The following is a 27,284-nucleotide window of genomic DNA, read 5'->3' on the forward strand; positions in this document are numbered from 1 at the left end:
GATCAGTTATTGGTCAACGTCATGCATAAATACAGAGATCATTACTCCTGATATGCCCAAAGAAATCACATCCGATAGCGCAAACACATCATCATCCGCGGTAATGACGCCAGAACAGACTGCAACCTCTGACTCAATTGCCGACAAAACATCCTCAATGTTCCTGCGAGCCAAGAACTTTGTTCTGAGCACCAGCGAATCCGTAAGAGAAACCTTCTACAAGACCGTTGATCAAATTGACAAGAAGCAAGAAGAGTCCTCCAACGACTCATCCAAGGACGTGTCTAAGAGTTCTTCCAATGACCCATCATCTTCTAAAGACTCATCCAAGAAGAGTTCTTCTTCCAACGATTCGTCTAAGAATTCATCTTCATTAAGCGACTCCTCCAAGAAGAGTTCTTCTAAGAGCTCATCTAAACCATCCGACTCTTCATCTAACTCCAAATTCAACTCTTCAAGTCGCAAGGAACAATAAACCAACCATTTAGCATTCTAGTAACATATATTAACATTATCTTTGGCTTTATATTACTCCTCACCAATAACGCAATCCAACAACCCAATCTAATAACCCAACTCAAACAACACGTTTATTATCATCGCCCCACCATCCTAGACATGCACCCCCTCCCCGTTCATCTACTTGTTGCACATAATTAATTAAGCCTAGCCAACTACTAATTTTAAGTCCCTCTTATCTTATTTCACTCATCACAACTTAATCTTATCTTATTTCACCCAACCCACCTCACCTCACCTCACCCCAACTTAATCTTAACTTAACTCAATTCAATAACTTCTTATGCGATGGAGTGTTTTGCTATTGTCCCACTGGAATGGCACTGAATGGATCCATATCCCTGCTTCTTCTTTCTTGCAAATCTATGCCCGACTTAGCTCTGAGGACTTAGCCATCGCTATGACCTACTTTGGTGAAGAGGAACCTATTCACGTCTTTTCCTTAGCTGGACTCTCAACCCGGCCCTATAATGGCTCTATTGCCCTTTTCTCTTCCGCAAAACGTATCCAGGTTAAACTCATCAACGCCGAGGCCGCTTTGGATCTACACGCTAAGATTCTCTACATTCGGCGCACGCTCTATTTGGCCCAATTACTGCGGGATATCCGCACACAGCGCAAACGAAGGAGCATCGGGTTCGCCGTTGACCCGTTTGTGGAGAATTAGACCGGCATCTGTGTGCAGATGGTTGTACCCATCACTACCCTGCATATTAGGCTGCTCTGGTTGGCACTGACATCCTAACCAGTCATGAACCACCGAGTCTTCCCGCGCTACAAAGACACTTGATATTTCCGATTCAGCCAGTTCGTCCTCACCTTCACCCTCTAAACTCTTCTGCAGCACCAGTTTCTTGAGTTGCACTAGAAGAACGTGCTCCTCAACCGTGCCCATTAAGAACAGTCGGTGAATAACCACTGGCTGAGTCTGTCCCAGTCGCCAAATTCGAGCCATAGCCTGCAGATCATTCGCTGGGTTCCAGTCTGAGTCCAGAATAATCATTCGCGTGGCCTTAACTAGAGTTAGTCCTTCTGCTCCACACTTAGCTGATAGAATAATCACCTTCTGGCCCGTACTTTGAAATCCAGCTAAAGACCTCTCCCGCTCAATAACTGGCATCTCGCCATGAAAGACCGACAAGTCGTTAGCCTTAATAGGCACATCTCGCTCAGCGGCTAAGCGCAAAACCACAGCTTTAGCCTGGTCCACCGAATCAATAAACCGAGAAATGATCACTAAAGAATGGCCTTGCACGAGAATACTTCGGGCTAAAGAGTAAAAGAGCTGCCACTTGCTTGGTGACCGACTAACCTCTCCACGGAGTTTTTGCAAGGTCTGAATACCCAGCGATCTTTCAAAGGAGTTGTACAGTCTCTCTGTCTCCTCATACTGGTTGTTCCTGACCAGCCAAATCATTTCGTCTTTCTGAGGAAGACTTAAACTAGTCCGCTCAATCTTACGCCTAAGAATAGCTTCCCCGGCAATATTAGATAACTCAGCCGCGCCTTTAGCACTCTCAGCCCGAGCATCCACTAGGGCTAAAAGTGTCTTATACTCCATTAAACTGTTCTGAAATGGCGTTCCAGTTAGTAAGAGGCGTTTGCCCTCTAACTTCTTTAAGGCGGCAATGGCCTGGGAAGTACCTGTTCGCAGTCGATGTGCCTCATCACAGACCACCAATGAGAATTTATGTTTAGTGGCCTCCTTCCAAGTAGCTAGCCGTTCATAGCTCAACAGTAGAATCTCTTCTCGTCCTGAGTACTTCTTTGGATGCTTATCAATCCCATTAAACACACTAAGTAAATTGGCCCACTTTCTTAACTCTCTCTCCCAGACACCTACTAAAGAGCAAGGTGCTACAATCAGTACACTATCACCAACTTTACAAAAGATTCTAACGATCGCAATGGCTTGAAACGTCTTTCCTAAGCCCATTTCATCAGCAAGCACGGCTCCAGCTGAACTGCGCAGCCGCTCAAACATAAAACGCACTCCCTCTATCTGGTAGTCCTTAAAGTACTTCAAATGCACCGGCTCAATGTACGCCCGAGGTGCTAAGACTAAAGAGCCTTCCGGCGCCGGTCCAACTTTAGGTCGACGACGATAAGACCCACTACCTCCCACAGCAACCGGCCGTCCTAGTTCTTTAATCACCGAACTAACTTGGTCTAATAGGGACTCACAACCCGTAGTAGCCCGGTAAAGCGGTCCTTCTAAGACTTCAGAACTCCTAGTTGGATAAACTCGGTCTATCACACGCCCTAACCCACTCAGTAGAATATAAAACGAACCAGCCTTCTTCAGTACTCCACATTCCTTCTCATCTCCATTACTTTTCCTTATATACCAACACTTCATAAAAAACCCCCCAACTCATCTCACCAGACTTTAAATAAAACATAAACCAAATCGTATCCTTTCGAACTAAGGTAGACTTACTATTGACTTTTAGATTATATTTAGATTATGTCTAGATTATGTCTAGATTCTGTTAATATAGAGTTAGTATTGGGTTGGGTGATGTCTAGATTCTGTCTAGATTCTGTTAATATAGAGTTAGGTGATGTTAAGTTGAGTTGAGTTTGTGATACGTTATGGTGTGTTTGAGTTGAGTTGAGATAAGTTGACTCAAGTTGAGTCAACGCAATGTACCACAATTCAAATTGGGTTGCTACTAACCAAATAAACCATTTAGAACACACCACATCACATCACATCACATCACACTACACTACACCAACTCACCTTAACAACTTTAACTTGATAGAGTGTATCGATAACTTGTTTATTGATCGGTAGTTAAATGGAAACTTCCCGGTATACCATTCACTGGCACATCATTTAGCTAGCAGTGGTCATTATCTCGGCAAGACTAGGCCGATTTGGCAAAGATGATTACATGAAGGAAGGCCCCTACAATCCCACCAACAAATTGGCCTACCCAGTACACCCAAACATTCTTCCAGTGCCCTGAGAAAAGCACCGGCGGCAATGTCACGGCCGGATTAAACACACCACCACTTGAGCCCAAACCTAGCAATGCCAAGAATCCTAGCGTGTACCCAATCGCAATTGGCGCAAAGGCCGATCGGTTAGGTGCCTGAGAAGTCACCACTCGCAACTTGTCATTATCCTCCACCTCATCCGGCACTTCAATCTTAACTTGAGTAGGCGGATTGAACACATTAATGGCCACCGAGAAGGCCACATAAACTAAGATGCCCGTCAAAATCATCTCCGTAAGCAAGGCATTCCCAATAGACGCATCATCCGAAATCTTCGATCGCGATATGTCTAGCAGATCCTCAGAACTACCCGGCTTACTCAACAACATGGCCCCACAGCCCAACATCGCTCCAGCACATTGCATGATAATGTACCCGAGCCCCATGAAAATAGGCAGCTTCCCAGTTAGAATCGCGGCCAAGGTAATGGCCGGATTAAAGTGGGCAATAGTTATATCCATGAACGCATAAATGATAGCTACACTAGAAAACCCGACTGTCAAACACACACTTGCTGCCGCCGCCGCCGTATCTTCCGTTATAGTCACTCCAGTCGACACACTGTAAACCGCATAAGTAAAGACCGCTGTACACAACCCTTCAGCTAACAAGGACCGTAGAATTGTCCAGTTGAACGTAAGCGCCATTATTGTTTGTGTGTTTTCTACAGCTTTATGCGTCCCAAGGTAAATAGACAAACAAACTGTGTTTTCGAGCCATCTGCTCACCCATCTTTATTATTGATAGTTTAGGCCTCTTCTTCATCCGAAGCTACTTCTCGAGCAATTTGCCAAACTTGCAGGACATTGTCCTCAGCAACCGTAGCAATTTCCCAGGGCTCATGTGGGTTCCAAGATAAGTCACAGACCGTATCCGTATGCCCACCATGCACAAACAATAACTCCGGCGGTCCATCCTCCGCATCCACGGCCGACTGTTCCTGGCCTACCCGGCTCAAGTCCCAAAGGTTAACCCGGCGATCCGCACTGGACGAAGCCAGAACGTCCTCAAAGTGAGGCGACCATTCAACTTGCAGGACATCCCCAGCATGCCCCACCAGATCATGTAAAGGCATACTGTCATTCCTAATATCCCAAACACCCAAACGTCCACCACTAGATCCCGTCGCCACTAAGTGCTCACTCTCCAACGAAAACTGCGCGCACAAAGTCTTCCCCGTTCCCAACCGCTTCTTAGACCCATCCCTTAAGTCCACAATCACCGCCCCGTCCTTATCTAAGGCCAACGCAGCCATACCACCATCCATCGATAAAGATATGTCATTAATCTCACCACTCTCTTGCAATTGAGCCACCGGCGTAGTTGACTGATCAATCTGGTACGTACAGACCCGGCCATCATACCCCGCCGTCACCAAAGTATTCTCACGCACCGGATGCCACACCAGCCCAAATCCTCCTTCCGTATGGCCTGCCAGCACCATATTAGGCTCAGACTCCCGTGGAAAAGATCCATGCTTAGTATAATCATATAAATGCACCTCCGGCAAGTCAAACCGTACAGCAATTAAATTACTATTACCAGGCATATACCTAGCCCGATTAACTTCACTCGGCATAGGAATCTTCTGTACTATCCTTACTTTAGACTCACCTAAGCCATATCCACCATCCTCTAAAGAGCGCACACTAGAATCACTCACTGTATCCGGTAAAGTCAAAGAAGCAATAACTAAATGCTCATCGGCCTGACTTGAAGTATGAGTTGATAAAAGCACCCGTTGCGTAGTCGTTTCATTCTCCTCATTTCTAATGGCTTCTGGGAACCATTGCACTGTTAATGAAGGCCAAGTTAAACCGTGGGACAATAACATATCGTATAAATAAGGCACGTTCTTGCGCCAGGTATTAAACTCCTCACAGATCACTCGTTCTTCTTCAGAACTTCGTTCTTCACCGATTTGCTCCTCTCCCCGACTGCCATCGCTACTTTGTTCTACTTGCTTTCTTTCCTCTATCTCTCGGTCTCCTTTAGCTAAGTCCATTAGATTGGAGTTCTAGAAAATTCTCGGCTTAAATACCCGGCAATTTTTGCGTATCTCATGGACCGATTAGGATATTACAAGGCATTAGGCGTAGATACTAATGCTTCTACTAAGGATATTAAGACCGCATTTCGTAAATTGGCTTTAAAGTACCATTCCGACGGCGCGGCAGCTGCAAGTGCATTAAAACAGTGTAAAACAGAGGAGGAACGAGCGGCAAAGAAGAAAGAACTAGACCAGAAGTTCTCTGAAATCTCAGCAGCTTATGAAGTTCTTTCTGATGACGAGAAAAGAAGGAAGTATGATAGTGGTGAGGACCAAATGGGCTTTGATATGGGTGGAATGGGCGGAATGGGTGGTTCATTCTTTAACTCATTCTTTGGTGGTGATTTTGGTGGTCAGTCGCGACAGGCCAAAGTGGCTAGTCGAGTAGAGAAAATTCAAATAGGACTCCTGGACGTACTGAAGGGGAAGACTAGTAAGTATAGAATTACTCGTAATGTTGTTTGTCGGCCTTGTGATGGGATAGGATATCCGAATAGCAAGGAGTGTAAGCGGTGCAAGGGAGCGGGTGCTTATTTAGAGGTAGCTAACATGGGTGGAATGTACATGCAGAAGCAAGTAGTCTGCCGGGAATGCCGGGGTGAAGGTGTCTTTACTTCTGGACCGAAATGTACGAGTTGCCATGGGAAAGGACAGTGTGTGGAGCAGAAAGTTATTCAAGTGAATATTCAGAAGGGAGTGGCAACGGGAGAGAAGATTGTCTACCGGGGAATGGGTGATGAAGAAAAAGGAGCCTTACCTGGGGATTTAGTCTTTGTTATTCAAGTTAAGCCGGATGGAAGGTTTAAGCGTATTTCTTTGGAGCACTTGTACACGGAAGTACGTGTACCGGTTGTGCAGTTGTTACGTCGGGATCCGGTTGATTTATTGACTTTAGAAGGGGAGAGTATTAAGGTAGGCTTGCCAGAGATAGCCAATCGGGATTTAGGAGAAGACTTCTTGATGGTTAGTCAGCAGGGTATAGGCGTAGGTTCTGGTGAACGTGGCTGTCTTTTCGTGCGGTTGATTCCCGTCTTTAGTGGCGTAGATAAGAACGCAGAGATAGTTAGTCAGTTGGGAGCAGCGGCTATTCCGGCGCCAGTTAGTGGTACTCCGGCTATTTTCATTAACAAGCAAAGCCTGGAGCAGTACACGGGCGGCGAGGCCGAGGCCCAGTATGAGGAAGAAGGACATAGCCACCAGGGTGCTCAGAGATGCACGACGGTTTAGGCCTAAGCCGAACTAATACGGGCGACTAGGGCCAGGCCATCTATTATTGCAATAAATAGAGAACATTCAGGGCTTATTTAAAGCTTCCTAATTCAATACTAATCGACATCTTGTAAGTTTCGGGGATCATGTAACCTTTATGTAGTGCTGTCATACGACTACTTCAACTTAAGTACTGATAAGCCACTCACTACTTAGTACACACTACTTAGTACTATCAATATCAATACTAACACTAATACTAATACTAACTTGATATGATGTCATACTCACCCTTATTTACTCAATAAATGGTGCCCACAATTATCTCAAGGAGTTCTTTAATAGAGTATGTATTAGTGTGGTGTTCAGAGTATCCACCGCCATTCTTTGCTTGTATTGAGTTGGTATTGGGTTAGCTGCATTGCAGTATGTTTCACAGATGATAAGCACAAGTTAGCATATCTTTATTCTTCATCAGCAGTTCCAGGAACAAGAGGTCAATCAAATTGGGCTAGAGATTGGTAGAGTACAACTCCAAATTATAAATACAGAAAGGAGTTGGCTTAAGAAGATACTAACCCAACACTAACACTTTATTCAATAAATCCTACGAGCATCCGGTTAGTATTAGTATTAGTAGAAGTTAGTATTGGTTGAAAATGGTGTGTAGCCACTCAGTAACATGACAATTAGTTAAGATGGACTTTCCTTATTGGGCACGGCCCTTTCCTATTTGGGTAATTGCCTAATAAGGTAATTTTAAACTATAAATAAACTGATTTTTTTACAGGTAAATGATAATTCAAACGAAATCCATTAAGTTTGTGATAGGTTTATTGATTAGTTTATCTATGCTTATTAACTTTGTGATAGGATCAGTCGAACAGGCCAATGGGAGTGATGTAGAACGAAGCGTGTTCGAGAATAGCTGGGCAGATAATGGAGAGTATGTAGGACGAAGAAACTCCAAGAAGAAGGACAGGTTAGAGAAATCACAACAGAAACAAGCCAAGCAAAAGCAGAGAGAGATGGAAGAAATGCGCAAAGAACAAGAAGAGGAGGCCAGGTTGGAGAAACAAAAGAAGAAGGATAAACGAAGAAAGATGCAAGACAACCAAAAGCGGTTAGCAATAGGGCAATAAAGGTGAGGAAAAAGAAGCTAGTGAATTAAGATGCCTTATTGGATAATTAAGAGGTACTAATTCCTATGACTACCACCTGTCATTCTTATCTTAACAAGAATAAATAATAGCAGCTCTAATATCTATGTAAGTATACTAACTATCGTATCCTGGGGAAGGGATAGTTCCTATGACCAATACAAATTCCATCAGTGGCATGCCTCGATACGGCATAGTCAGCCATTTATTGAATGTAGACAATGATATGACGTCATACTCTACCAACCCACTACCAACCTAATACTAATGTGATCGGCCAGTAAATAAGCGATTTAGTGTGAGGAAGGAGTAGTGGTTGTGTAGCGGCACGACAGTAAGCCTTTAATCAAGTATATATTGTAGTAGAACGTCAAACTAACATTGAGACCAAACAGATTCCTCAGTCATAATATGTCAAAGGCAATATAGCAGAATGAAATAAACATTAGGTTGGTTTGAGGATGTTAATCTAGAATAGCCGCTGAACTGAGACAACTTTGGCAAAGGACCAGCTTTAGATCTTTACAATAAATGCAGCTGATTTTTCACGACAAAGATGATCATTCACTCGAAAGGCTTTGGTTTTATAATGGGTTTAACAGTCGGTGTTTGCTCGCTTGTTAACGCAGTACTTGGATTAGCACACGGAGAAACCACAGGAATGAACGGGCAGAACGGACAGGATGGTCAAGATGGACAAGATGGGCAAGATGGTCAGCATGGAAAAAGTGGTCTATGTGGATGGAATGTTCAAGTTGGATGGTCTGGCATTTCATGGACCCCATTAGATAAGGAACAACTGGAACGACAACAACAGAAGAATAAAGAAAAGCAGGAACAAAGATTACAAAGGGAGATAGAGAGAGCTGAGCAAAGACAGCAAAGGGAGATAGAGAGATCTGAACAAAAACGGCAAAGGGAGATAGAGAAATCTGAGCAAAGACAGCAAAGGGAGATAGAGAAATCTGAGCAAAGACAGCAAAAGGAACAAGAAAGAATTGAACGGGCCAAGCGAAAACTGCATGAAAAGCAGCTAGAGATCAATGCAATGCAAGAGCAACTCTCTAAACAAGAGGAATTGCATGGCAAAAGAGATCAAAACCCAAGGAATTACTAAGCCACAACAATCTCATTACGATAGTTAAACCAGTCGAATTTTGAGATCAATACGAATAAAAAGCATTAGTTCTAATATCTAAGTTGATTGCGAGTAGATTATTGGGTTAGTACATTATACGCCTCTAATACTAAGTACTGTGTTGGTATTGAGGTGGTGTTGTGTTAGTATTGAGGTGTAATTGAGGTGGAATTATGTAGTTCCTAGATCTGGTATAGTCTTCTGTAGGCCTTTCATGTAACTTTTAGAAAGCCTTTGATCAAGCATCGTCGTATATTTATACTCTAATTGGCTTGGTTTGGCATTGGGTTGTTTAAAGTAGTAAGGAATATCTACTAAGTTCTGTTCTCCTGTAATTAACTCGTGTAAAAGTAGAGATAATTTGAGAATCTCATTTAGGATGTGTGGAAGGCTACACCAACCCAATACCAACACAACCCATCTAAATACTAACACCTATCTAAATACTAACCCAATACTAATACCTATCGACATGTCATATTAATCTAATTTTCTCTAAACATAAATTTGCCATATATAGCAATATGACGTCATTCTAATAGAAATTTCAATTCAATACTAGCCAAACCGTTAAATCTTTTTGATTTTGCAAAATCACATGCTCTACCAACTCTTCTTTCTTCTTACTAGCCTAACTGGCTGGTTAGCCTTCTTCTTCCAACGCGAAAAGACTCTACACGGCCGCAATTTAGCTAAGCAAGGCATCCACAAGGACGCCTTCATCTTTTTCTATCTCAATGGCTTACTCTGGGCCTTTTTCTTAGCTCTACGTCATTCTATTACAGGAAGTGCTCGCCTCATGATCATTCATTTACTACGACGAACATTTGAGTCAGCCCTCTACTCTTACAACTGCAAGAGCAAAATGTCCCGAATTCATTGGATTGGAGGTCTTCTCTACTATCCCCTAATTGTTGCCCGTTCATTCAACAACGACCATCCGCTTCCTTCTTTATTTGTACTAGCCTCACTCGGCCAAGCCATCTCTCACTACCTTCTCTTCCGCAAAGGTCGGTTCACCTATTACACCCACTACCTCTGTGAATCACTCATCCACTACTCCATTGTCCAAGACATCACCCATGTCACCTGGATCACTACCTTCTCTCTCATCAATGCCATCAACCGTACCTTCAAATAAACCTATTCCTTAGAACACCACCCCACCCCACACCACCCCATCTAATTTAGTATTCACATCACTCCACCACCCCATCACCAACCCAACTCAATACCAACTTAATAATAAACAGAACAATAACACCTCTAACTTAATAATTTACTTATCCCACCAACCCAATACACTTCAACACTATCCAATTACACACAATACCATTATAACACCACCCTAACCCACTCAATCTAACCCAATACTAACTCAATCTAACCCAATACTAACTCAATCTAACCTAAACTCAACTCAATATGTAAGAAATTTGCGACCCCCTGTTCAGTGGTAATTGGAAGCTTTCGAGAGGGGTTCGCCCTTAGGAAGGTCTGAGAGTAGCATACACCGGATCGAAATGGTCAAAGAAGAGATTCTTATGGTGGCAGCTGACCAGAAAGTCCTGTTTAGTCCTTACAGACTGAGCAGTTGAGAGGGCTGTTGCTAGCTGGATAGTTAAATCGAAAGGTGAAGGCCTGAGTCTTCATAACCCAATTCAGACTACTCTCCAAATACCCTTTTTTATTTAAGCTCATGAGTGTTCGTGGATATTGTTCCTTGCCCGAAGAAGATTTGCCGATTGTAAATGATTGTCCATTAGAGTATGTCCTAAGTCCGCAACAGACTGCTAAGGTATCAGAAGAACCAATTGCATCTGAAACTCTCTTTTTACCCAATTCTTTGATTGAGAGTCTTACAGCTGGTATTGCTGTTGATGAGTGTTTCAGTCGGACGACCAATCCTTTACCACCCAGTCATAGACAGCACGAACAAGAGGAGGTTGAGTACGAAATACCTATTGACTTAAGTACATCTGCTGAGTATGAAATGGTAGCTATTGAAGGAGTGAATGAAAGAGAAGAGATTCAATCGATCAAGCCAATTAGTGCTACACAGTATACAATGACTCTAACCAACCGTACAGTTACTTTAGCTTGTTCCTCCCTTGATAACAGCACCTATGTAGTAGTCGATTTAAGTGGCCAGCTCATTCCCATTCAAAAGGTAGCCACCACTCGTGTCACCAAGTAGGACCAGTCTCTTCCATCTACTTAAATAAAGATAAGGATATATTGGGTTAGTATTAAGTTGGGTTTGGGTTAGGGTGGAGTTGGGTTTGAGTTGTGTTGATGTAGTGTAGTGTAGTGTAATGTAGTACTCAATACTAACCCAATAGGGATGTCTTTTATTGAGTAAATAAGGGTGGATGAGTATGACGTCATACCAAGTTAGTATTATTTTAGTACTACTAAGTAGTGTGTACTAAGTAGTGATCAGATTGATTGCTGTAGTCGTATGGCAGTACTACAGCTAGTATTCAAATCGAATTAGGTGTTATTGGGTTAGTATTATACTCCATTCCATTAACCTAATACATATCTTATATCAACTTATCTCAACATAACCCAATACTAACTTAACTCAATTCAACCAAATACATATCTTAACTTAACTAAATACTAATACATAATGCAATGTGAATGTTTAATAAAGAAGAGACTTGTTTAGCCACCTACTTGGGCTGAATAGACATCAATTATATCAGAATCAGCCATTTCTAGCTGGTCTGGAGTCTCAGATTCACCCAAAGTCCGATTGTTGTAACTAAAGCGAAGTTTAGCTTGACTGCCAATACGACGAGTGTACTCATCAAAGACCTTCTTAAGCATCGTAGTCTTTTTCAAACGATAGGACCAAATCGCACCACTTTCATCTCTTAAGCGAATAACTAATGTATTAGTTGGTTCTTTAGTAGTTTCCTTCTTAGGATGCTCATTAAGTTCTTCTATTCTCATTTTTTTACCCCCTGCTTAGTGATGAATAACTATAAGTCGGCTGTAATGAGCATTAGTCATAGTTACACTGAAAGCCTTTTATATTAATATCTTATTGCGTTTAGTTTAGATTGTGTTTGATTTAGTTTAGTTTAGTATAGTGTTTGGTTTAGTTTAGTATAGTGTTTAGATTGGGTTGGTTTTAGTATTGGCTTAATTTAGTATTCAGTTTAGGTTAGATTGGTTTTAGATTGGGTTGGTTTTAGACTGGCTTAATTTAGTATTCATTTATATTGCGTTGACTTAATTTAGATGGACTTGATTTGGTAGTTGGTTAAGTAAATACTAAGTAGTTAGTGCTTGGCATCAGGACGTTTGAAGAGACATGCGGCTAGGTTCTTGAGGGTGCGGAGGAGTTTGCCTTCTTTCTTGGGTGGATGGACGTAGGAGAAGCGGTGGACTTTTTGGAGGACGAATTTAAGGGAAGTTTCGGAGATGTCTATGTTGTGGTCGAAGACATGGAGAAGAATACGTTCGTAGGCATTAATTTGGGACTTGTCCATCATAAGAATGTTGGCCCAGGTACGGTTGATGTAAACGCGGTCTACTAAGTATTTAGAGGCTATAATTAGGCAAATAGAAAAGAGAGTCGCACTGTTCTCGCAAAGTTGAAGGCAGGTATCTATCTTCTTTTGAAGTTCTTCCCGTTGAAAGATATGGGCTTCCATTTCTTCACGGAGACTGCCTATGTACTGGGCAGCCTTTTCTCGAGCTGATACGGCTAGATATAAAGCACAAAGCACAACTGGCATAGAAAGACTGGCCCGTTTGATGATATAGGAAATATGTGATGAAGAAGCCTCGCCAGTCTCTGCAGAGTAGATCTTTCCAATGGTAGCACAAAGAACTTCGTTTGGGGCCAGGGCTAGTTTCTCTTCATTGTTCATGTTAGTATCTCCGCATTCGCTTGGTGAATACCCCAAATTCGTTTATTGGCCCATTTGATCAGCCACCAACTCCCTTCAATCCCCCGCCATTCACCAATCAAATACCAATCAACTTCAATTCCAGACCCAATATTTGAGTTAGTATTTAGATAGCACCTACTTGACATTACATCGCACTTATCGCAACCCAACTTACGCCACCACCAAAATTGAACTAGTTTTGATAACTACACAATTATACAACTCAAGATAGCATAACATAACGTAACATAACTCAGTCACAACTTAACATAACTTAATTCAATACAACCCAATACTTAACTCAGTCACAACATAACATAACATCACTCAACTCAATCTAAACCAAACATAATACTTAACTTAACACAACCCAATCTCAACTAAACCCATCACAACCCAAACCAAACTTAACTCAGTCACAACTTAACTCAATTCAATTCAACATAACACAACCCAATCTCAACTAAACCCACCACAACCCAAACCAAACTTAACTTAACACAATACTAACTCAAACTAAGCACTCATTTATTGCTAATTAGACCTTCTTGTAATCCATCCGGCCTTCGAGCTTCTTTTGCTCAGCTATCTTTCTTACACTACGAGTGAGATCATCTTGCGTGATAAAGTCCCTATCCTCTCGAATAGCTAACATACCTGCCTCACTACATACATTCCTTAAATCCGCCCCGTTAAATCCATGCGCCATCTTAACCAAACTGTCATAGTCTATCTCACCGCGCTTCTCCATCTTCTCCGAATGAATCTTAAGAATCTCCAATCGACCTTGGGCCGTAGGTAGAGGTATTTCAATCTTCCGATCTAACCTCCCCGGTCGTAGTAAGGCTGGATCTAAAATATCCGGCCGATTAGTCGCCATAATGACCTTAACTCGACCCAACTCTTCAAACCCATCCATTTGATTAAGCAACTCCATCAAAGTCCTTTGCACCTCCCGATCAGACGAGTTAGAATCAGAAGACCTTTTCCCACCAATCGCATCAATTTCATCTAAAAAGATAACACAAGGCTGATTAGCTTTAGCATAAGCAAACATTTCTCTAATCATTCTACTACTCTCACCAATATACTTCTCAATGATAGCTGAACTAACTACCTTTAAGAAATTAGAGTCTAAAGTAGCTGCTACCGCCCGGGCCAGTAGAGTCTTACCCGTCCCAGGTGGACCGTAAAGAAGTACTCCTTTAGGCGGTGAAATTCCCACCCGCTTAAAGATCTCTGGATTTTTAATGGGTAGTTCAATCACTTCCCGAATTTCTCTTATCTGGTCGGCTAATCCACCAATCTTATCAAAAGAAACCTCACCTGGCTTCTCAATGGACATAGAATAAACTAAAGGATCTACTTCCCGTGGTAAATATCGCATAATAGTTAGAGTAGTTATATCTAAAGCTACTCGGGCTCCTAAAACCAATAAATCTCTAGGAATAGTCTTCCTAGCACCTACAATATACCTTGGTCCTTGTGACGTCTTGACAATAAACCTTTCGTCATCTAGTTGCTTAAGTACTTCTCCTACCATCTGGCCAACACTTTGCAAGGCATCGATATCCTTTTCAGTCTTCTCGAACTCTTTCTCTAAGGACTTCATAGCCTGACCCATTTCCTTCATTGTAGATAAGGCATTACTATGATCAGTGGTTGCTTTATGGTATTGTAATAAGGCTTCCCGCTTCTCTTCGTCCATAACAATAAAATAATAGGGAGATTATATTACATTGACATTGACATTGCGTTGAGTTAGTATTGAGTTGAGTTAGTATTGAGTTAGTATTGAGTTGAGTTGAGTTTAGTGTGGTTTGGTTTGGTATGGTGTGGTGTGGTTTGGTATGGCGCAATGTATTGAGTTAGTTCAGTTAAGTTATGTCTTGTAATCTAATACTAACCCAATACTAAACCGATTGCAATACTAATATCATAATGGGGGTGTAAGTAGACTAATACGCATACTAATACGCACACCAACACATACTAACCTAATACGCATACCAATACTAACCCAACCTAATGTGTGCTTATTTAATCATTGTGGGTTGTAATTTACTGGTAGTTAATTAGAGTGATGAGTACGTAGCTAAGAAAGTTAGTTATAATGTAAGCTAGTCATAATAGTAGGTGGTTAAATAAGTAGTTAAACATTAAGTAGTTAGGTCTTACTAGAAAAGGTATGCGGTTTAATGGTGAGATGATGGGTTATATGGAAGCTTACTTGAAAGAGATAAAGATTTGGCGGTTGCTTAGTGAGTGGAAAAGAGAGACGATTATTGGTACTTTGCAGATGAATAGTAGATGCCGGGAATGGTTTTACTTGGTGCAGCTGGCTCTTGGTCGTACGGCCTTGGACCAGGAAGTAGATAGGTACTCGTCAGGGATGTACACCCTTCTGAAGAATCGAGCTAAGGCTTTGGGATACTCGGTGGCGGAAATAAGCAATATTCAGCGGGTGGAAGCTCGTTTGACCAGGCGGTTCTGGAGTCTTTACTTGGAATGGGCTCCGGTTATTCTCAGAGAAACAACCCGGACTAAGCAGTACTTACACGCGAAAAGTAGCATAGACCTGCCTTATTTGCACGAGCTAAGAACTCCACTTAGTGATTACTTGATTGAACGTGTCTTAGTGCAAACTTTACCTGCTAATGTTCGGGTGTACTTCATTGGCCCAACTCAGTCCACCTTAATTATTTGGCTAGCCCAGAAGGATCCCTTTGGTCTACCACGGCTTAAGTACTTACAACGGACAATCCGAGTAGTGGTGCTAGTAGAGAACGAGCAAACACTAACTTGGGCCCAATTAGCTACTTTACGCGGTATCTTTGGCCAAGCAGTGGTCCAAAAAAAGATGGTCCTACCGAGGATCGAACTCGGGTTACGGGATTCAAAGTCCCGGGTGCTACCGCTACACCATAGGACCTCATGAGTTGCCAAGCCAAGCCATAGACTGGGAAGTCTTGAACTACCACCTCCTCTCTACCTATCACAGCCCATAAATAAAGACACCCATATTCAGCCACTACATCCAATTAGCATTGCATATCGCATATTTCAACACCTCACTCCACCCCAACCCAATACTAACCCAACTCCACTCCACTTAAATCACATTTATTGTTAAGCATCAGGATGGTAGTGCTGGAACACTTTAGCCCAGTAGGCATGGCCTTCCTTTTCAATGGCATAGATAAGACTTTGGGTTATTTGGCCTAATTTAGCCTTCTGAATGTAATCATAAGCAATAACGTACTTGCAAATCCGTTTAGTGGCTACAACCAACCCTTCCTTAGCATTATGAACTAACAAAACCATCAAGTAATCACTTACCCCCACAGCTTCCTTTAAACTCAATGCATGCATTAAATATTCAATAGTTGTATCCGATTGCGATAGTAAACCCAATAAATCACTCTCTACGGCCTGTAACTCTGGAGGAGCATCTGTAGCCAGGAATACGGTTTCTTCTTCTGTTTCACAACTTTGTTTTTGATTTTGATCTGATAAATTATTCTTGTCCTTATCATTGTTTTGATTTTGATTTTGATCAGAAATAGTTGTTTTTGAATAAATTTCCACAATCTCTTCCTTAGTCAGTTGATTGATTTTTTCTATCTCTTTTTCTTCTTCTTTTGTTCTGATTTCCTTTTTCTCTATCTCTTCTTTCCTTTTTAGGAGAATTTCTTTGATATCCTGCCGTCTTTGCTCTTGCCAGGCCTGAATAGACTTAGTATCAATATTTGGATGTTCGGGCATATCTTCAGAAGCTAAGAGTTGTTCGTATAAGCGATAGTCCATTAAAAATTTAAAATGAGCTATACTCCTATATTCACTTCTATTCAGACAATTGAGGGTATTCAGACTGCTAATAAGAATATATACGGATATTTCATGAAAAGTGAGTACTCTTACTATGTACCGGCTGAGTACAGATACGCTGCGTATAGAAAGAGTACAGATGTGACTTATATCGTGGTGGTAGTTGGTTACGAGAGTAGATCGGGTGATTACTTGTACAAACACAATGAAGACGATTTAGAGATTGAGTGCTTACTGGGTAAAGATGCATCTTACTTGCGGCGGAAACGAGTAAACCTTTCTGGACTAGCTAGAACGATTAGAGAGATGGAAATGGAGAAGTTAGAACCAAAAGCATTTCAGCCGAATGAGTGCTTTATTGGGTTGGCCTTTCCGGATGGCTTGCCACGGGTAGGTATTATGAACATGATTGATAGTTTGTTGTGCCATGGTAAGTTTAAAGGAGTTCTTTTGGCGCCTTTATCTTTGGGAGTGAGTTTTGGGTTGGGACTGTCCAATTCGGTGGTGGTTAATCGGGTGGATATGAGTGTTTGGGCGATTGAAGATAATTGCATTTTAGATGGGGGTGTGCTGGATAAGAAGTACAGTCGGACTATGGATGGAGATGATTTAGTGGATGAACTGACCAATCGTGAAGAAGGTCCTGGAGCTAGTATTTATACTAATGAGTGCTATATTTGCCAAGATCGGTTTGATTTGGCCCAGTTTAGTATGCATTTCAAAAACAAGCATGGGATTGATGTATATGAAGATCTGAAAGAAGGAGATTTGATTTTAAGCCGGTGTAAGGCTATTATTGAACCGCCTGAGCCGGTTAATGAGAATTCTGGGGTTAAAACCATAGAAGAGAGTCTGGCGGCTTTATTAGAAAAGGTCGCTCCTCCCGAAAGAGAGAAGAAGCTTGCCTCTACGTTGATTTACATCACTAAAGACCGAACACCATTACCTCAACCGCCGACGACTGCTCCTGCCGCACCGGCTGCACCTCTGCCAGCTGAACCCGCTTCTAATCCGGCTAATACTAGTGAATCTAATCCTAACTCATCCCAAACCATGCCCGCCCCGCCCCCTCTTATTCCCACTACTCTGGAGGAGCAAGAAGCTATTCAGCTTCCCCTGGAGTTTACTACTCTTAACCATCTTACTGAGGAAGAAAGAGGCACCACGGCCTGGCGAGGTCTTCATGCTCTAACTAACATTGAGCCGGCCAAAGATCTCTGGCTGACTGATAAAGAGTGGCAAAGTGTTCGTTTGCGCATTCTCAAGGAGAAGATTCTCTTTCCCATTTAAATTGTCTATGTCCAACTCCCATCCTAAAGGGGGTAGACTTAAGTCTAGCGCGAATAAATCACTGATAAATTGAGTTAAGATTAAGTTAAGATTAAGTTGAGTTTGTGTAGGGTTGTGTAGGGTTGTTTAGTGTTGATGTAGTTTGGGGTGGTGCTAGTTTGGTTTGTTTAGTGTTGATGTAATTTGGCTGTTAGAAGTTGTTCGAAGTTGTTATTTATTCGGCCATATTACCAATACATTGCATGCCTCTGATCGTGGTGACAACTTAACTTAACTTAACTCAACTCAACTCAACTCAACTCAACTCAACTCAACTCAACTCAACTCAACTTAACTTAACTCAACTCAACTTAACTCAACTCAACTCAACTCAAATCCACTAGACATACTAATCCAATGGAGCTTTCACTTCTACCTATTGTTATCTACTACTATTTATTCTTGATCTCTCGTCGGAACAGTTTGTTCTGAACTAAATACTACCACCACAAATTACTATATCTAGCCTACTCGCACTTTATCTTAATACAATACCAACCAAATACCAACTTAACTCAATCAAATACCAACGTAACTTAACCGAATATCAACTCAACTCAACCAAATACCAACTCAACTTAACCGAATACCAGCAAAACTTTTAATGGACAAGAAGTACAATGGACTCGTTTTCTCTAAAGATGCGAATTACGTACCCCAAACTCAAGAAGAACAAGAGGTATTTACCCTCCTAAACAAACGAATTCACAATAACGATCTTGAAGATGATTTTTTTGAAGTAGCTAGTGGACTTCGCGATGGTTCTTCTGATAGTGATAGCAGTATTGAAGAGGTAGACAATGAAATGGATGATGAGTTGGATTGTAATAGGTCAGACTGTGATGAAATAGATAATGGCAGGGGGCGAATAGGCCTTAGTAGCACTGCGCTTAACATTACTTCAGCCAATACTAATACTCATACTAATACCAACCCAACCTCTACCCAAACTAATACCAACACAACCCAATCTGATCTCTACAACTTTAACTCTTTGATTAATGAGGTAAACTCAATCTCAGGCGGACATTTTGAAATGCTTTCTTCCTTCTTTGATAAGAAACGGGCGCCCAAGAAGAAAAAGAAGAAGGTGGCCACCAACATTGAGGAGTGCAACATGATCCTTAACCGAATGGGCTCCTTTGCTAGCACCTTTATAGAAGAAGAAGACCCTAAGCCTAGCAAACGCTCTAAAGTATCTAAACAAGAAGAGTTCTGTGGAAATTGGGATAATCTTGAGTCTTCTTCGACCCAAGCAACCCGTCCAAAATATCAGCCCAATCTTATCTAATTGAACTAAACTCAGCTAAATTCAGTTATGATTAAACCATAATTAACCCAATAAATTTATTCAGGTACGTAGATATGTTGATTTGACTTTGGTGTGGTTAGTATTGGGTTAGTGTTGGATTTGCTGTTTGTTGTTTGAATTGGGATTAAGTTGATTAGAGAATGGTGTTGGGGTCCCAGCACGTTCGGTGGCTGATTGGGAAGTTGTCCAGGGCCTGGGTTTCCTCTTCGGTTAAGGTGACTGATAGAGCGTCGAAGTTCTCTTGAATGCGCTGGGGAGTGATGGACTTGGGAATGACTAGGCAGTCTTTGTCAATGACCCATTTAAGGAGGTACTGGGCAATGCTGCCTTTCTTCTGGAGCTGTTGAAGGATTGGGTACTGGTTGATCCATTCTGAGGAGAGAAGTTGGCCGCGGCCTAAAGTAGAATAGGCCTGTACGGCTACTTTGTTCTCCTGGGCATAGGCAATGTCTTTGGCGGGGTAGCAGATAGGTGAAAATTCGATTTGGTTGACTTGTGGCTTCTCATCAAAGGTTTCTAAAATGCCGCGCAAATGCGAGGCCATAAAGTTGCTCACGCCAATGTTCTTGACTTTGCCGGCTTTCTGCAACTCAACTAAGGCCCGGAAAGATCCGTGACGTAGATCTTTGTTTTGGGGGCTTTGCAGATCGACTCCTTTGGCTCCGGGCCAATGAATTAGCACTAGGTCCAGGTACTCCTGCTTCATTTTGGCCAAACTATCGAGGACTGAGGCTTTGGCGGCATCATAGCCCTGGTTGGTGGTGGCAATTTTAGTGGTCAAAAAGATCTCATTTCGGCTGATTCCTGTGGCTGCAATAGCTGCACTTACTTCGGCTTCGTTCTTATAAACCTGAGCTGTGTCGTATAATCGGTATCCAGTTTTCATTGCGGCTTTAACTGCCCCATCCACATTTTCTACTTTCATCTCATATGTCCCTAACCCTAAAACATCCATCTCCTGGTTGTTGTTTAGCTGCACTTTCTTCATCATCAACAAAATAGACACAGCTTAGTTAAATGCTAAGATTGAAAGATCGAGGGATCTTAATAACAAGGTTAGGCTCAGCAAATCAGCTGCCTAACGCCGGCCCATTGTAAGAATGAAATAAAGCAGAGCTGTTGGTGTCTTAACTGGGCCGGCTGCCACTAAGCGCTTGAAGAGGTATAAAGAAGACTCTAAAGATGATTGCTATGGCATAATTACTATGGCACAATTGGGAGTAGTTAATAGTTGACCTAGAGAAGTCGTTGGATTTTGGTATGGCTCAGCTGATTTGGATAATTATGGCGCGGTGGATACATTGGTTCTTCCACACTAACTGAGATAATAGTATATTAGAACCACGATTTATTATAATGCACCTGTTGGTGAATAGAAACAACGAGTGAGGTAGGATGCTGTACTTATTTTAAGATCTGTTGTGGTTGTAGTGATAGAGTAAGTCTAATTTTTAAAACTGACTAAACTTCCTTGTTAGTCTTATTTCCTTATTAGTCCTGTTTCCTTGTTAGTCTTATTTCCTAATAAGGTAATTTTACTTTTTATACATATGATTAATCAGAAAGTAATGTCTGTTGGTAGATTCCAAATCTATCGTTTAAAAATGTTTGGGCTGTACATCGGGTTGATTTTGTATTGTTTGTTATTACTATTGCAGGATGTTCGTGGGGGTTGTGAGACTGGTATGAGTACTCAGAAGAGTTTGCCAACCTCGGATGAGATGCGCATAACTCTCGAAAGGATTGGGTTTGGCTTTGTCACTACTGGTGATGATGATGCTTATGATTATATCTATAATTGTGCCAGTAATTCACCTCGCGTCATCACGGTTACACACTATAACCCTACCCAATTACAGGAACCAGCCTCAGACACGAGCCCTATCCCATCCTCGAATCTAACAGACCCAACATTGCGTAATGTACCTAGTTATGTAATAGAGTATTCAGGTCTGGATTTCCATTTTGAAATGCCCAACTACTCTGGCCCAACTATGATTAATAGAGTTTTGGAAGAATTAAGAAAGATTGCCACGATTCGTGTGCCCGCATGCTGTGTTTCTTATTCACTACTCGATCCCAAGTATCATTGGGAAAACCTGCGAATTCTATCTCGAATTGTTAACCTGTTAGATTGTAGTGAATTGGATATTTCTTTCAACCCTGGACGGAGCAAGAAAGTGCATAAACCCCAACCAGACCGATCTATTTGCCTACTAGAAGCCCAAAATGCTGTTGCCCACGCCAAGTATAATTCAGTGTGCAACATTCAATTTTCAACTTCAAAGAATAACAGTCTTTTGAAATTCCTAGATAGTGGCATAGTTTTGCTGCGAGAGATCGCAAGTATCTCTGTAGAGGAAGATGAGTTCCAAAGTAGCTCTCGCATTGCCGAGCTGCCCTTACAAGAAGGCTACACTATCTCTTTTGTTTGGCTGCCTATGCAAGTTGATTTGGATCTTAGCTTCCTTCATACGTCTCCTAGATGCGATCTAATCATTATCCGATTTGCTAAAGCATTTGAAAGAATTACCTTGACCGGTCTTGAAAAGGCCATTGCTAGACAGCCAACGCTATCTTTGAAAGCCGGTTCGGATGTGCTTCGCTATCTAAGCAAGCCCTGCCAGCCTCTAATTCACGTTCATACTATTTTAGGTTTTGATGCCATCCCGTCTACGGTCCAACTAATGCGCGAACTTCCTCAAGAACAAACAATTCCCGAACCTCGCATTATTGCAACCCAGGCCAACGTTTTTATTCCCACTTACCAGCCCTGCAGTTATTTAGAATACTACAAGGATTTATTCTCCTCGGAGGCCTTTGCTCAACTCGGCATATCTGTAGACTGGGTTTATCTTGATTATAGGCCCGGCCGGGACGACTTGCGCCAAACGCTAAAGTTCTTTCAGAATCTCAACGTCTTATCAGAAATACCTGTAGGGGTTAGGGATAAACATGTTGTATGTTGTGGTGACAAACTCGACAATCCCTGGTGGAGCATTCAAACCCCGATTTGCATCCAGCTCGACCATCCCCAATTGGATAATGAGATTATGCTCTACAGATCCCAACGCTACATGTGCTTCTGCCAGTACATACGCTACCAAATCATCAGTATTAAGGGTGATATAAATCCATCCACTGACCAGGTTCTAGCGTGTATCAATCTTCTATCTCTATTCCATAACATTGCCGCCGTTGCACTTGAAATATCGAATGTTCGTGGCCAGAGTCAAGATGCCACCAGCTTTGACTTGCATGCCTTCCAAGAAAGAGTAGATAGTGCGCCCAAACAGCATCTCAATGCCAAAACCGTGGTACTAGACAATGTCGATACAGAGATTCTATACTGGATATTGGGACAGTACATTTTTGCCGAGTTAATCGAAATATATGTTGTGAACCAGCGGTTTGCTAATCTTGGCATTGCCCTCTTCTTGTCTCTTCCTGCGGCCCAGCCGATCGGCCTGCTCGTGATTAATGACTTCCTTGATTTAAATGAAGTCAAATACTACGAGCAGCCAGATCAATTCGAGGGATTCTCGTTATTCAAATCCGCCGATTCGGAAAATCCAGAGCATGATCCTCAGAGCCTACGCAAGTTGTCTTTGCACCTGGAAGATGCCAGCTTTACTTCGCATCGAGCCATCATAAGCAAACTGCTAAGCTATGGTGTTCTGCTCCAACATATGACATTCGAAGAATATATCACATGGGAAACGACAAACCCCAATGCTGACCCAACAATGTTAGACAAGAAAGAGTTTGCACTCGACCACATCACGCTAAATGACTTAACAAGTGATTTAAACAACTGTTTGGCCAGAAACGCGGGTCTATCATCTCTAAGTCGAACTCCAGTTCGTAAAAGTTCCGTTGAGAGACTATTTTTGTTATTCGATGACCCGTTTTTGTTAGATGAATGCCACCTATTAACTATCATTCGCTGGTTAGCCTGTCGGTTTACGAACGTAAAGGCTCTGCGGATATCAAATGCTATATGGACTCAGAGGGAAATTGATTTGATTACTTCGCACAACTATTTATTTGCTGGACTAGAGCTGCTCAGTAGTATTCAACTAAAGCCTTCGGATTCAGATGAGGGGCCTATCGAATTGCTAACCAAGCCATATCGCCTTAGCTTAGTGAAACACGTTACTAGTCCCAAACATGCTTTGTTTGGGCTGCCTTCTAAAATGATATCTCAACTTGTTGCCCACTCTAACGAGCTTGGCAATTTCCTTTCTCAGCGCATTGACCTTAATGCGCCTCTTCGAAAGGTTATAAGCGATCTTCAAGAAAGCGGCACCCAGATTAGTTGCATGATTTGTAGTAACAGCCTTTATGTGCTAGCAACACAAGAAGACAGGCCTGCCGACCGGGAAGCTGCTCATCCGTTCGATCCTGATCAGCATTTCACCACGGTTTGCTATCTTAAGTGTGGCCACTCATTCTGCAATGATTGTGTGGTTCGATTTAAGGAGAACCTGGACAACCGTTGTTCATTTTGTCGCGTGCCAATCGTATATAGTGATGCCCATCGGCTTATCAGTGCTCCTCTATCTAGCTTTTTATTTACCCCGAACAACGTCTATTCATCGTTTATTGATAGCGAACAGCTTAGAAGCATGACCTGGTGCGATGGAAATGTCTATCTATACGTCGCCTATAAGGATACAACTGATATCTTTACCAAGTTCAATGAAGACATAATCTATGATCGCAATAATCCAATTTATGTCATTTGAACGGGCTTGCTATTAATAAACCGGTTTGATTTCTATTTAGCCTACATTATGTATAAGATCTAGTTGGTATACTAACCCAATACGAAGTCTATCTTAACTAATACATACACCATTAAAGACATTCCTTGATACGAGCGCCGGTACCTTTTATTAGATAAATATGATGGTTATGTTGAGATAGGATGACTTCGTACTGAGTGTAGTGTAGATATCTAAAATCACTTTGGTTAAAGTATCCTGGACTAAGTAGTGAGTAGATTGCCAGTGATCAGGTTAATCGGTGCGAGAAATGAGTAGTGATCGTATGACAGCACTACATTATGATATCGTTAAATAGGCCATTCTAACCCAATGCTAAGACGAACCCACCCGAACACTGATTGAGCAACATTGGGAACGCCATGTAGCTTGTTATCAAAATAAACTGATCTACTTCACAACAATTCAATTAAAATCTATATATTAGCCCGCTGGTGATCGGTGTAAGATGGGTCTATCTTTATTGTTTAGTAGAAACTTTGGGTTCGTGTTGGGTTAGCTTTAGCTAAGATGCCTATCAAATAGATCTTTTTTAAGAAATGGTAGGTTGTTTAGATCTATTCTTTTTCTTTCCATATCTTATGCCACTATCTTTAGGACCACAAAAAGCACTTTGTGTCCTCCCATTAAACACGCTAAACAGAATGCTAATTCATAATGGCACTAGCGACTCTATCCTGAACACTGTACGTGCCACTATATCTGCACCAGCACTGAACATCGCAAAGTTACTCAAGACATGGTGTTTAAAGAGTAGGCAAAGTAGGGTTAGTATTGGGCTGTATCTCTTGCTGGCCTTGCTGGTCTTTCTAACTAGCCACGCGGGATCGCCTAAGAATATTCAGATGACCTTGCCCGATTCGAAACAAGTAGCCAACATCATGACATTAATTGGGTTTTCATTTGATAGTCCGAACCCGGCTGTGACGGTTTATGCCTATATTCCTAACCAAGTAAAAGAGCCTGCATTGGATCCTAACTCAGCGTCAAATAATATACCTAGCTATGTGGTAACGTATGCCGGTCTAATGATCAGTTTTGAATTGCCTTCCTACTTCAATTTAGATAAGGCTGCGGCCGCCTTGAATGAGCTAAGAAAGATTGCCTCTATTAAGGTTGATCATTTTTTGGTCATACTATTGCCTGCCAAGATCAGCGGCCACGAGATATTTCCGCGAATTTTATCTCGGGTTGTTAATATGGTTGACTGTTCGCAGCTCGAAATGTGCCTTACAGATGACCAGGAAGAAAACCCGGCCATCAATCAGATAGACTGGATAAAGGCTTGTCTGCAAGAAGCACAAAACACATCCAAGCATGCTGTTTATGGCCCAATATGTGAGCTGCAATTTAGCCCAGAAACCAAGACGGAAGTCTTTCTTTTAATCTACTATGGCATTGCTCTATGGCGGCCAATTTCAAGCCTTTATTTGTCACAAGTCAGACCCCAATCACTTGCACCTTTTAACCAGTTTCCATTGAAAAAGGGATACACCATCGTTTCTAAACACTGTCCAGAGAATGCAGTGTTTGATTTTAGCTCTCTTCCCGGCACAACAGGCTGCGGAAGGATAGCGCTTTGTGACCGCAATGCCATGGAGCTGACCATAGTTGGTCTTGAAAACGCAGTTGATAAATATTCCACAGTCTCTCTAGAAGTTCCGTGGAAGGCTCTCCTGTACATGAGCGAGCACAATGCGTCTCCAATTCAAGTTTTCTCTCTTCGCGCCCGTCATGTTTCCCAAAGCTATATCCAACAAATGCACCAAACCCGGCACGGATCAAAATGGCTCAAACCTAAGATCTTTGCTGATAAAGTCACACTTGAAATTGACAAAAATGCACCATGTAACTCTCGAAAATACTACAAGGAAGTGTCCACTACGGATGTCTTTATCAAGCACGGCATTAAGGCCAAGGAGATTATGGTCAAATATCAGGTCGGTCGAATAGATTTTGATGCAACCATGCAATTCTTTGTGGACGTCTATGCTTTATTAGATAGGCCTGACGTAGGTTTGAACAAGAATATTATATGTTGCGGTGACCAACTTAACGACCCAGACTGGACACTTGACGAAACTGTTAGCATCCAACTTAATCAACGCAAGTTAAGTTCTGAGATCAAGAGATACAAGAGAACTAACCACCTCGACTGTTTCTGCCAGAATATACACTATGCAGTCATTGAGATTGCCGGCAACCGTACTCCAAACAAGAAACAAGTCGAGCGGTGCATTTCTCTTCTAAGCATCTTCCAAAGCATCACCGCCCAAGAGCTCAAAATCTCTAATGTTCGCACCCATAGCGATACCACTACTTACTTTGATATAATCACTCTAAGGTTAAAAGCGGCCCAACAAACCAAGTGGCCTCTCGCTCTTAACACCCTGGTGCTAGACAATGTTGATGAAAAGATCATTTACTGGATGCTGGGGTGCTACACCTTTACTAGCTTAATCACAATATACCTTCAAAACCAGCACTTCAATAATCTTGCCATTGCCCAGATTCTTTTCCTTCACCCGGGGCCTCAAGAGATTGGCTCACTTGTCATTAATGAATTCAGCGGGCTACACGAAGTAAAACATTACGACCGGCGGGGGAAGGGTGAGAAGTTTTCACTCTTGAGGTGTATCGATAATGCACAAAAACACAAACGATCAAGCGAAGACCTTGGCCTGCACAAACTGGTTTTATATGCAAACAACGAAGACTATATCATGTATCCCGATGCAATGGCTGAACTTCAGCGCCATGGCATTAAGATTAAACCCATGCTGCCCAAAGAATACCTCACCAAACAGCATCCGACAGCAACTATTCAGCTATGAAGATCAAGAAAGGGCTTATTGCAGTGCTCAAGGGAGGTATAAGACCTCTCATCCAAATATACTCGACGAGAGACAAATTGGGTTAGTATGCGAGTCTGAACCGTTTCTAGATCTGGTATAGTCTTCTGTAAGTTTTTCATGTATGTCATAGAGGGTCTTGGAAAGTTTTGGAAAGTCTTTTATCAATCTTCGTCGTATATTTAT

At 42.0% G+C, this 27,284-nt stretch overlaps 20 protein-coding genes across 20 annotated transcripts; 12 read left to right on the plus strand and 8 right to left on the minus strand.

Moving 5' to 3' along the window:
* Positions 1 to 52: 52 nt before the first annotated feature.
* Positions 53 to 475, plus strand: NEHOM01_0892 (uncharacterized protein; the record flags this gene model as incomplete). Its single annotated transcript, XM_051489770.1, has 1 exon — positions 53 to 475. The coding sequence occupies one exon, from the start codon at positions 53 to 55 to the stop codon at positions 473 to 475; it is 423 nt and encodes a 140-aa protein (XP_051345730.1).
* A 327-nt stretch (positions 476 to 802) lies between these two features.
* On the plus strand, positions 803 to 1,186 carry NEHOM01_0893 (uncharacterized protein; the record flags this gene model as incomplete). Its single annotated transcript, XM_051489771.1, has 1 exon — positions 803 to 1,186. The coding sequence occupies one exon, from the start codon at positions 803 to 805 to the stop codon at positions 1,184 to 1,186; it is 384 nt and encodes a 127-aa protein (XP_051345731.1).
* Positions 1,112 to 2,878, minus strand: NEHOM01_0894 (DNA repair and recombination protein RAD54B; the record flags this gene model as incomplete). The annotated part of the gene is made up of 1 exon (XM_051489772.1): positions 1,112 to 2,878. The coding sequence occupies one exon, from the start codon at positions 2,876 to 2,878 to the stop codon at positions 1,112 to 1,114; it is 1,767 nt and encodes a 588-aa protein (XP_051345732.1).
* Positions 2,879 to 3,392: 514 nt separating this feature from the next.
* NEHOM01_0895 (uncharacterized protein) lies at positions 3,393 to 4,172 on the minus strand (the record flags this gene model as incomplete). Its single annotated transcript, XM_051489773.1, has 1 exon — positions 3,393 to 4,172. One exon carries the CDS (start codon positions 4,170 to 4,172, stop codon positions 3,393 to 3,395), a length of 780 nt encoding a protein of 259 aa, XP_051345733.1.
* A 101-nt stretch (positions 4,173 to 4,273) lies between these two features.
* NEHOM01_0896 (histone-binding protein RBBP4) lies at positions 4,274 to 5,530 on the minus strand (the record flags this gene model as incomplete). Its single annotated transcript, XM_051489774.1, has 1 exon — positions 4,274 to 5,530. One exon carries the CDS (start codon positions 5,528 to 5,530, stop codon positions 4,274 to 4,276), a length of 1,257 nt encoding a protein of 418 aa, XP_051345734.1.
* Positions 5,531 to 5,587: 57 nt separating this feature from the next.
* On the plus strand, positions 5,588 to 6,802 carry NEHOM01_0897 (uncharacterized protein; the record flags this gene model as incomplete). Its single annotated transcript, XM_051489775.1, has 1 exon — positions 5,588 to 6,802. The coding sequence occupies one exon, from the start codon at positions 5,588 to 5,590 to the stop codon at positions 6,800 to 6,802; it is 1,215 nt and encodes a 404-aa protein (XP_051345735.1).
* A 776-nt stretch (positions 6,803 to 7,578) lies between these two features.
* On the plus strand, positions 7,579 to 7,926 carry NEHOM01_0898 (uncharacterized protein; the record flags this gene model as incomplete). Its single annotated transcript, XM_051489776.1, has 1 exon — positions 7,579 to 7,926. One exon carries the CDS (start codon positions 7,579 to 7,581, stop codon positions 7,924 to 7,926), a length of 348 nt encoding a protein of 115 aa, XP_051345736.1.
* Positions 7,927 to 8,500: 574 nt separating this feature from the next.
* On the plus strand, positions 8,501 to 9,061 carry NEHOM01_0899 (uncharacterized protein; the record flags this gene model as incomplete). Its single annotated transcript, XM_051489777.1, has 1 exon — positions 8,501 to 9,061. One exon carries the CDS (start codon positions 8,501 to 8,503, stop codon positions 9,059 to 9,061), a length of 561 nt encoding a protein of 186 aa, XP_051345737.1.
* Positions 9,062 to 9,680: 619 nt separating this feature from the next.
* On the plus strand, positions 9,681 to 10,223 carry NEHOM01_0900 (uncharacterized protein; the record flags this gene model as incomplete). The annotated part of the gene is made up of 1 exon (XM_051489778.1): positions 9,681 to 10,223. The coding sequence occupies one exon, from the start codon at positions 9,681 to 9,683 to the stop codon at positions 10,221 to 10,223; it is 543 nt and encodes a 180-aa protein (XP_051345738.1).
* Positions 10,224 to 10,781: 558 nt separating this feature from the next.
* On the plus strand, positions 10,782 to 11,279 carry NEHOM01_0901 (uncharacterized protein; the record flags this gene model as incomplete). Its single annotated transcript, XM_051489779.1, has 1 exon — positions 10,782 to 11,279. One exon carries the CDS (start codon positions 10,782 to 10,784, stop codon positions 11,277 to 11,279), a length of 498 nt encoding a protein of 165 aa, XP_051345739.1.
* Positions 11,280 to 11,752: 473 nt separating this feature from the next.
* Positions 11,753 to 12,043, minus strand: NEHOM01_0840 (small ubiquitin-related modifier; the record flags this gene model as incomplete). Its single annotated transcript, XM_051489718.1, has 1 exon — positions 11,753 to 12,043. One exon carries the CDS (start codon positions 12,041 to 12,043, stop codon positions 11,753 to 11,755), a length of 291 nt encoding a protein of 96 aa, XP_051345678.1.
* A 332-nt stretch (positions 12,044 to 12,375) lies between these two features.
* NEHOM01_0902 (uncharacterized protein) lies at positions 12,376 to 12,969 on the minus strand (the record flags this gene model as incomplete). The annotated part of the gene is made up of 1 exon (XM_051489780.1): positions 12,376 to 12,969. One exon carries the CDS (start codon positions 12,967 to 12,969, stop codon positions 12,376 to 12,378), a length of 594 nt encoding a protein of 197 aa, XP_051345740.1.
* Positions 12,970 to 13,528: 559 nt separating this feature from the next.
* NEHOM01_0903 (26S proteasome regulatory subunit T4) lies at positions 13,529 to 14,698 on the minus strand (the record flags this gene model as incomplete). Its single annotated transcript, XM_051489781.1, has 1 exon — positions 13,529 to 14,698. One exon carries the CDS (start codon positions 14,696 to 14,698, stop codon positions 13,529 to 13,531), a length of 1,170 nt encoding a protein of 389 aa, XP_051345741.1.
* Positions 14,699 to 15,178: 480 nt separating this feature from the next.
* Positions 15,179 to 15,928, plus strand: NEHOM01_0904 (uncharacterized protein; the record flags this gene model as incomplete). The annotated part of the gene is made up of 1 exon (XM_051489782.1): positions 15,179 to 15,928. The coding sequence occupies one exon, from the start codon at positions 15,179 to 15,181 to the stop codon at positions 15,926 to 15,928; it is 750 nt and encodes a 249-aa protein (XP_051345742.1).
* Positions 15,929 to 16,119: 191 nt separating this feature from the next.
* Positions 16,120 to 16,797, minus strand: NEHOM01_0905 (uncharacterized protein; the record flags this gene model as incomplete). Its single annotated transcript, XM_051489783.1, has 1 exon — positions 16,120 to 16,797. One exon carries the CDS (start codon positions 16,795 to 16,797, stop codon positions 16,120 to 16,122), a length of 678 nt encoding a protein of 225 aa, XP_051345743.1.
* A 12-nt stretch (positions 16,798 to 16,809) lies between these two features.
* On the plus strand, positions 16,810 to 18,108 carry NEHOM01_0906 (uncharacterized protein; the record flags this gene model as incomplete). The annotated part of the gene is made up of 1 exon (XM_051489784.1): positions 16,810 to 18,108. The coding sequence occupies one exon, from the start codon at positions 16,810 to 16,812 to the stop codon at positions 18,106 to 18,108; it is 1,299 nt and encodes a 432-aa protein (XP_051345744.1).
* A 643-nt stretch (positions 18,109 to 18,751) lies between these two features.
* NEHOM01_0907 (uncharacterized protein) lies at positions 18,752 to 19,438 on the plus strand (the record flags this gene model as incomplete). Its single annotated transcript, XM_051489785.1, has 1 exon — positions 18,752 to 19,438. The coding sequence occupies one exon, from the start codon at positions 18,752 to 18,754 to the stop codon at positions 19,436 to 19,438; it is 687 nt and encodes a 228-aa protein (XP_051345745.1).
* Positions 19,439 to 19,592: 154 nt separating this feature from the next.
* NEHOM01_0908 (uncharacterized protein) lies at positions 19,593 to 20,450 on the minus strand (the record flags this gene model as incomplete). Its single annotated transcript, XM_051489786.1, has 1 exon — positions 19,593 to 20,450. One exon carries the CDS (start codon positions 20,448 to 20,450, stop codon positions 19,593 to 19,595), a length of 858 nt encoding a protein of 285 aa, XP_051345746.1.
* A 559-nt stretch (positions 20,451 to 21,009) lies between these two features.
* NEHOM01_0909 (uncharacterized protein) lies at positions 21,010 to 24,207 on the plus strand (the record flags this gene model as incomplete). The annotated part of the gene is made up of 1 exon (XM_051489787.1): positions 21,010 to 24,207. The coding sequence occupies one exon, from the start codon at positions 21,010 to 21,012 to the stop codon at positions 24,205 to 24,207; it is 3,198 nt and encodes a 1,065-aa protein (XP_051345747.1).
* A 578-nt stretch (positions 24,208 to 24,785) lies between these two features.
* On the plus strand, positions 24,786 to 27,080 carry NEHOM01_0910 (uncharacterized protein; the record flags this gene model as incomplete). The annotated part of the gene is made up of 1 exon (XM_051489788.1): positions 24,786 to 27,080. The coding sequence occupies one exon, from the start codon at positions 24,786 to 24,788 to the stop codon at positions 27,078 to 27,080; it is 2,295 nt and encodes a 764-aa protein (XP_051345748.1).
* Positions 27,081 to 27,284: the final 204 nt, after the last annotated feature.

Source organism: Nematocida homosporus (assembly GCF_024244095.1).
Source record: "Nematocida homosporus strain JUm1504 chromosome Unknown 4449, whole genome shotgun sequence".
Taxonomy (NCBI): Eukaryota; Fungi; Microsporidia; genus Nematocida; species Nematocida homosporus.